The sequence below is a fragment of the Sinocyclocheilus grahami genome, unplaced genomic scaffold, assembly GCF_001515645.1.
Source record: "Sinocyclocheilus grahami isolate Dianchi unplaced genomic scaffold, SAMN03320097.WGS_v1.1 scaffold245.1, whole genome shotgun sequence".
Taxonomy (NCBI): Eukaryota; Metazoa; Chordata; class Actinopteri; order Cypriniformes; family Cyprinidae; genus Sinocyclocheilus; species Sinocyclocheilus grahami.
Window position 1 is genome coordinate 903,948 of NW_015505424.1, and position 7,350 is coordinate 911,297.

General features: G+C 43.6%; 1 protein-coding gene across 1 annotated transcript; it reads left to right on the forward strand.

The window, feature by feature from the left end:
• The first annotated feature begins 1,374 nt into the window (after positions 1-1,374).
• On the forward strand, positions 1,375-2,531 carry LOC107598140 (uncharacterized). Its single transcript, XM_016289412.1, has one exon. The coding sequence runs from the start codon at positions 1,452-1,454 to the stop codon at positions 2,529-2,531; it is 1,080 nt and encodes a 359-aa protein (XP_016144898.1). The 5' UTR covers positions 1,375-1,451.
• Positions 2,532-7,350: the final 4,819 nt, after the last annotated feature.

Below are 7,350 nucleotides of genomic sequence, written 5' to 3' on the forward strand. Positions count from 1 at the left end.
TGAGCTGGAACAGCGGGTCAGACTGAGTCTGCTAGACCACTCAATCTGTCAATGGGAGTCTGTCATACAAACGCCTGGAGCAAGAGCATGATATCATGTTGTTGCAAACTTGTGCATATGTGTGTCTACAAAAAATGACATCATGTCGTGAAGTGTTTTTTAGTACACCCACTTCCTCTCAGCTGAAATCACACTAACTCGCAATGACAGCAAAACAGTTCATTTCAAGAGGATTTGTGCTTTTTGTTCTTTTGTAATAAATTGTTGCAAATTTTTGTCCCCTAGCCATTACTTTCCTACATTTTCCTTGTACAAGCACATTAATCAGTTTGTTTTTATGGGAGCTTAACTTGCATACAGTAAATCTTCTGAAAGAACATTTAATAGGTTTCCATTTTAGGCAAATTAATCGCATATTGTAAACATCACTGTCTGGATGACCTTTTATCCTGAGGATGTGCATCGATGGTAAATGACTCGTGTAAAGGTCTGCCAGTCCTAGCTGAAACATCCATAACAAAGATGGCAAGCTACAAGCCACTCGTAATTTCAAGTAGTTAAACTACAGTCAAGCTGCTCGATGGTTGCAGATTCCACACGGGTCTGGTAATATATTCTCACTGCTTCAGATTTAAGGCTGTTCGGCCCAGAGAGAAAGCGAGAGAAGGAAAGGCAGAGAAAGAATCTCCTCAGTTCCTCTGCTAAAGACAGCACATCCTGTTTGGACATTTGATTATGCATCAGAGAGGAATAACAGTCCACTGTCTCCACCGTCTGAGGGGGACTTCTGAACAACGCCAAAAAAGGTCACGCGAATCAGTCACTACAGCCGGGCAAAGTTCGGCAGAGAAAAAGAAGAGCTTTTCGTGTGCTCATAAAACTAATTACAGTAAATTAGATGTTAAATGAGACGTTTCTTTAAGTACAGGAACTTTAATTACTTTTCACAGTCTCATTAGTTTAATTGGTCCACTAACGATGTCCAACTGTGTATATACATTCTTCCCTGGAGAATTCAGTTTTGTCCTTCTTTTCCCACCTGACACCTGTCATGATCATTCCCTTGTGAAAGTGTGCTTAATTGTACTGAATGTGCACTTGTAGTGTACTTCAAATCTTAAAGGTACTGTATTAAAGGCTCCTGTAAGAGGAACCTTTATTATGAAACTGGAGTCGTAATAGTACTTCGGTAGAGGGCAGTGTAGTTTGATGAGCTGCCGCTGTTTGCTGTGTTTGAGTGATCTGTTGGAGCCGTTAGCTGCAAGGATGATACTTTCACTTTGTTCGTGGGGATTTTTTGCAGATTTAATATCAAGGTGGTAGTCACTGACCACAAAGTAAGTCAGCCCTATCTCATAACCCCAACAGAGCCTGTTCGATGGGGTGACCCTGGTGCACCAGCTGCAGTTCACACACGCCTAGGATGGACACTTCAGGGTCCTATACCTTCTATGGGGTGTCCCCCTACCACACGGCAATGTCTGCTAACCTCTATTGCTCCAATTCAGGATGAACTCCTTCAGAACGTTCAACGACTGTGGCAGTTGGATACGGTCCCACAGTGGGAGGGAAAAGAGGTAACCCGGTCCAAGCAGGACCAGGAGGCTCTTCAGCTGCTGGACGGTAAGACTGTCACCCTGGAAATGGAGGGAATCAATCGGTTGGCAACACCCCTACTGCGGCGAAAGGACATGCCTTCGTTGAATGCACCTAAAGAATCAGTCCTACCTACCCTTCGCAGTGTAGAGAGGCGTCTGCTGAAGGAGCCTGTAAAAGCTGAGGTCTACAAAGAGGAGATGAGGAAACTCATTGAGACGGGAGCTGTTAGGAAGATGTCTGATCCTATACCTGATTCACATGAATGCTGGTACATCCCTCACCATCTCGTGAGTCACAATGGGAAGTTCCGCCTTGTCTTTAACTGCTCCTATCAGTATCAGGGACAAAACCTTAATCAGTACCTCCTGCCAGGACCCACCCTCGGGGCCTCACTGTTGGGTGTCCTTATCCGTTTCAGAGAACATCCTGTGGCAGTAAGTGGGGATATTAAGGCGATGTTCCATCAGGTTCGCCTTATACCTGAGGACCGTCCTCTACTCCGTTTCCTTTGGCGGGACCTGAAGATGGATGAGGCACCCAGAATTCTTGAGTGGCAGGTATTACCCTTCGGCACAACCTCCAGTCCGTGTTGTGCTACCTATGCACTACAGCGTCACGTGAGGCAACACCCCCTAACGGATGAGGCAACCCAGTTTTCAGTGGAGAGGTGTTTCTATGTCGATAACTGCCTGCAGAGCCTTCCTACTGCAGATGAAGCTCGGAACTTGATTGATCAACTACGAAATATCCTTTCCGGAGCTGGATTCGAAATTCGCCAATGGGCCTGCAATGATCCTACTGTGCTGAGTCACCTACCTGCCCACGCCCGTGCTGCAAGTGTGGAGCTGTGGTTGACACAGGAGAAGTCGGACATCCCTGAATCGACGCTGGGTCTGAGCTGGAACTGGCAGACGAATTTACGTGATTTATGAGACTCCAACTTTGAGGAACATCTATAAGGTCCTAGCTACCCAGTACGACCCCCTGGGATGACTTCTACCTTATTCCACTCGGGCAAAAATAATCATTAAGCAACTGTGGAACAAGCAGAGAGGGTGGGATGACCCCAACCTACCACCTGAGCTCCTCCAGTCCTGGAATGCATGGGAGGAAGAACTCCGATACCTTCCTTGTATCTTATGTCCCTCCTGAAGTTGGGATGGAGTTACCCATGAAGTACATATCTTCTCGGATGCCTCGGAGCAGGCATATGGAGCGGTGGCCTACCTGCGGACTACTGACCAGGATGGTCAGACCTACCTGTCCTTAATTATAGCACGCTCCCGTGTCACTCCTAAACGAGCTCACTCCATTTGCAAGACTGGAACTCTGTGGTAGTCTAGTTGCAGCACAGTTGTCTAAGTTACTTGAAAATGAGTTAACCCTACCAATCAAGTCTATTTCCCTGTGGACAGACTCTACTACAGTCCTTCAATGGTTGAATTCTGAGTCCTGCCATTACCGAGTCTTTGTGGGGAACAGAATCGCTGAGATCCAGGAGCTGACGGAGAAGTGTTCCTGGCATCATGTAAGTTCTGCGGACCCTGCTGATGACCTCACAAAGGGAAGACCTCTCCAATACCTTGCTGTGCCGAACCAATGGTCCCAAGGACCCTTTTTCCTCCTCCAAGATCCCAAAGAATGGCCAGTAATCCCTAAGACTGAAACCAGGGAAGGCCAGGTTGAACTACGGAAATCTACCTTCTGTGGGATCAGTACCTTTCCTCCCTCATCTGGTAAGGTTGATGGATGGAATTACAACACCTGGCAAGAACTATTGGATGTTAATGCCCAAGAACTTCGAGTCAACTTGGTTCCAGGGACTTCTCCAGAGGCTGAGGATTACTGCCAGGCTGAGGTCCATATCCTCAAACGGGTGCAGCAGGAATCCTTCCCTGAGGATTATAAACTGTTAGAGACTGGGAAGCCAGTTAGGTCGGGGAGTCGATTAGTTACTCTAGCCCCTGAAATGGATCCATCCAGTGGTCTGATAAGGGTGGGAGGTCGTTTGCGGAGAACTGCAGGCATCAAAGACTCCATTTTGCATCCTCTGGTTTTGGATCCTAACCACCCCATCACTGGTTTGATTATTCACCATTATGATGACCAGTTACATCATCCTGGATCGGAACGGTTGTTCAGGGAAATCCGGAGATACTATTGGATTCTCAGAGGCCGCGAAGCGGTACGCCGGTTTCAACATGACTGCCCAGAATGTCAGCGTTGGGGGGCCCAACCGTCAATACCTAAGATGTCGGATCTACCTGCTGCGCGCCTTCAGCTCTACAAACCTGCCTTCTATTCTTGTGGAATGGACTGCTTTGGCCCCCTGATAGTCAAAATTGGAAGACGTACAGAGAAACGCTGGGGTATCCTCTTTAAATGTCTGACCACCCGAGCCGTCCATTTAGACCTACTCCCTAGCATGAGTACCGACTCATTCCTCATGGCTTTAAGAAGGTTTGTTGCGAGGAGAGGAACGCCAGCAGAAATATGGTCAGATAGAGGTACTAACTTCCGCGGGGGTGAAAGGGAGTTACGGGAAGCTTATGCGGCTTTGGCTTCTGACATACAGGGTCATCTTGCCCGACAGAGGATCCACTTCCGCTTTAATCCTCCATCGGCCCCCCATTTTGGTGGAGTTTGGGAAAGGGAAGTGAGATCGGTTAAGTCTGCCTTATACACAGTTTTGAGTGCACAGTCAGTACCAGAGGAGGTTTTAATGACGGTCTTGCTGGAAGTGGAGGCAATCCTGAACTCAAAACCCTTAGGGTACGTGTCATCAGATGTGGCAGATGCTGACCCAATAACTCCAAATAGTCTCCTCATGGGGCGGCCCGATGGATCTCTGCCTCAAGTCATTTATTCCGAATCAGAGATGTTAAGTCGCCGGCACTGGAGACGTTCCCAAGTCCTAGCGGACCGATTCTGGTCCAGGTTCATACGGGACTACCTCCCTAGCCTCCAAACCCGGCAGAAATGGCAAGCCTCTCATCCCAACCTGAAGGAGCAGACATTTGTTATGATTGTAGACCCCCAACTACCTCAAAGCTTATGGCCTGTAGGACAAGTGATCAAGACCCACCAAAGCTCAGATGGTCATATCAGGTCAGCTGATGTGTTGATAAAGGGTCAAGTTTATACCCGACCGGTGGCTCGCCTTGTCATCCTGCTGGCCTTACCAAAGGATGGCCTTAAGGCCCCAACACTGACTAGTTAAGTCGCCTTTCATGGAAGCAAAGATGCTCTGCATCTTTGGGGGCGGCTGTATTAAAGGCCTCTGGAAGAGGGACCTTTATTATGAAACTGGAGTCGTAATAGTTCTTCGGTAGAGGGTAGTGGAGTTTGATGAGCTGCCGCTGTTTTGCTGTGTTTGAGTGATCTGTTCGAGCCGTCAGCTGCAAGGATGATACTTTCACTTTGTTCGTGGGGATTTTTTGCAGATTTAATATCAAGGTGGTAGTCACTGACCACAAAGTAAGCCTATTTTATTTATATTTGTGTTTACAGTGATCGCTACAGTCTTATATGCGTTTGTATCATATGAACATGCCCAAACATGTCCTGTAACGATCGTTCTGTAGTATGCAGATCGGGAATATTACTTAACGGGTAATTATTAATTCTTTATCAAGATGTAAATCAGAGTTAAGATGTCTTAATGACATGATGTTGTTCTGTTAAGCTGCTACAATACCAAACGAGTGATTAGCGTTCTGTTCAAATGTTACTCCGATGCGCCACGATTCTATCCATATGTGGGAACTTTGTTCATAGGGACAAATGATCACTCATGACTTGTAGTATTCTGTGAAATACCTTGTTTCCCTTCATTTAACTGTATATTCAGTAGAGAAATGCCAGTTATGTGAATTATGAATGCTTTGGTTTCATTATGTAACCGTAAATATTACTATTGTTTATCTATATCTTTAGCTTATTCATTTCTTTATTGTACCTATTTTGCAGACTATCTACACCTTTGATTGTACCTCTGTGGCCCTTCCTTTTCTCTACTAATACACCATCGAAAGCTAATCACCTGTCTCTTCATTATTGGTGCTCTGACCGGCACCCAGGGGGGTTTACTCATCCATTACCTGATCAGAACCTAACAGTCCCAAAGTCTCTACAACAGGTATATTTTTCAAATCTGTACTTGCAGATATTATTATTGAAATCAAAGGCCACTTAATTGTAAAGAGAGACACTTTCATGACTGATTCTTATCACACTTAAGTGCACTTTTAAAAAGTGAACTTTGTTACAATGTCAAATGAAAAGTTTGACTTTAAATAATTACTTTAATAATCTTTTGTTGTGGTGTAAAGTACTCTTATTTTGATGTGTTGACTAACATACTAAAGCACATGTTTTGACTGAATTGCAATTAACATGTTATTAAGTGCCTGAAAACATTACATTCAGTTCACACTTATGTATATTCTTTCAAAGTATATTATTTAAGTTCTGTTTTAAAAGTATGCTTAAGTGCACTTCTTTTTCTCAAGGGTTTGCATAGCATCTCAAATTACGTCTACCAACTTTTCATTAAGGAAATGATGGTGATGGAAATGACATTTTAAATACTTATGGAATAAAATGGCTGACTCCTATATCAAGCCAAAGCTAATTTTATAACTATCTTTTTATGGATCACACATACACTCAACTAAATAATATTTTGATCTTTTTGCACAATGACTTGATTAATAAAGACACACAATAAAAATGTTCACCTCACATGTCTCATATTTCATATTTCATAAGCTCTGACACTACTGTCTCTTTGCTAACAAAGTACTGTACACTACTTTTGAATAAAACTTTATTAGTGGCAAAACTGATGCTCGTACAAACAATTGTGGCACAACTGATTGGTTTATCATAGTTTTAAAATGCAATAATTTATTTATGATCTTTTTAAATGAACATTTTAAGAATGAAATTCTGGGACAGTGTAAAACAACCAAATCTAAACACTATATGAAAAGTAGATACATAGTAATATATGCATAAAAAAATGTAGAATAAGTTATATTTTTGGATGATTTTAAAATATATTTAAAATCAACCTAAAACAGCTATTAGAAACACATAGAATGACATATAAGAGCATATGTGACAGTGAGAATAGCTCACTGATCATAACTGCATATGCTATTTTCTGGCATGCTTCTGTGGTGTTTTGCATGGAAATAAACAGAGGGATGAGAGCATGGCCCCTGGCCACTGGAGAGACGGGCCAATCTGAATGTTTACACAGTATTTCAGAGACGTCTCTCCTTATGTGGTTATACAGAACGTCCCCAGGAACCTGCATGACTACATCACGGCAACACTGGAGGAGAAACAGAGCAATGACTTACAATAACTGCTGTAATATCCGTGGCTGCTCTGTGCTTTACTGGCAATCATTATGATTTCTCAAAGTGAGACAAGATGCCTTATTCCAGTGTTTACATGTAGCCACAACAATAAAAGTTGCAGAAACGTTCACAGTTTGTGCTGGTGGTCTTGTTTAGTTCTGTGTGGCCACTTCATGTGGCGTAGATGTGTTTTGGTGGTCCTGTTCTCATGTCGGGCCATTCTAGGATCTGAAGTAATCGTGATGCAAAATGTGATTTACCCAAATAGGACATTTTCTTGGATTGCATCTATTGTTCGTCCAGAAACAACATTATCAAAAAACCATCATAAACCAAATGCTGAAAATGTACTCACCCTCAGGCCATCCAAAATGTAGATGAG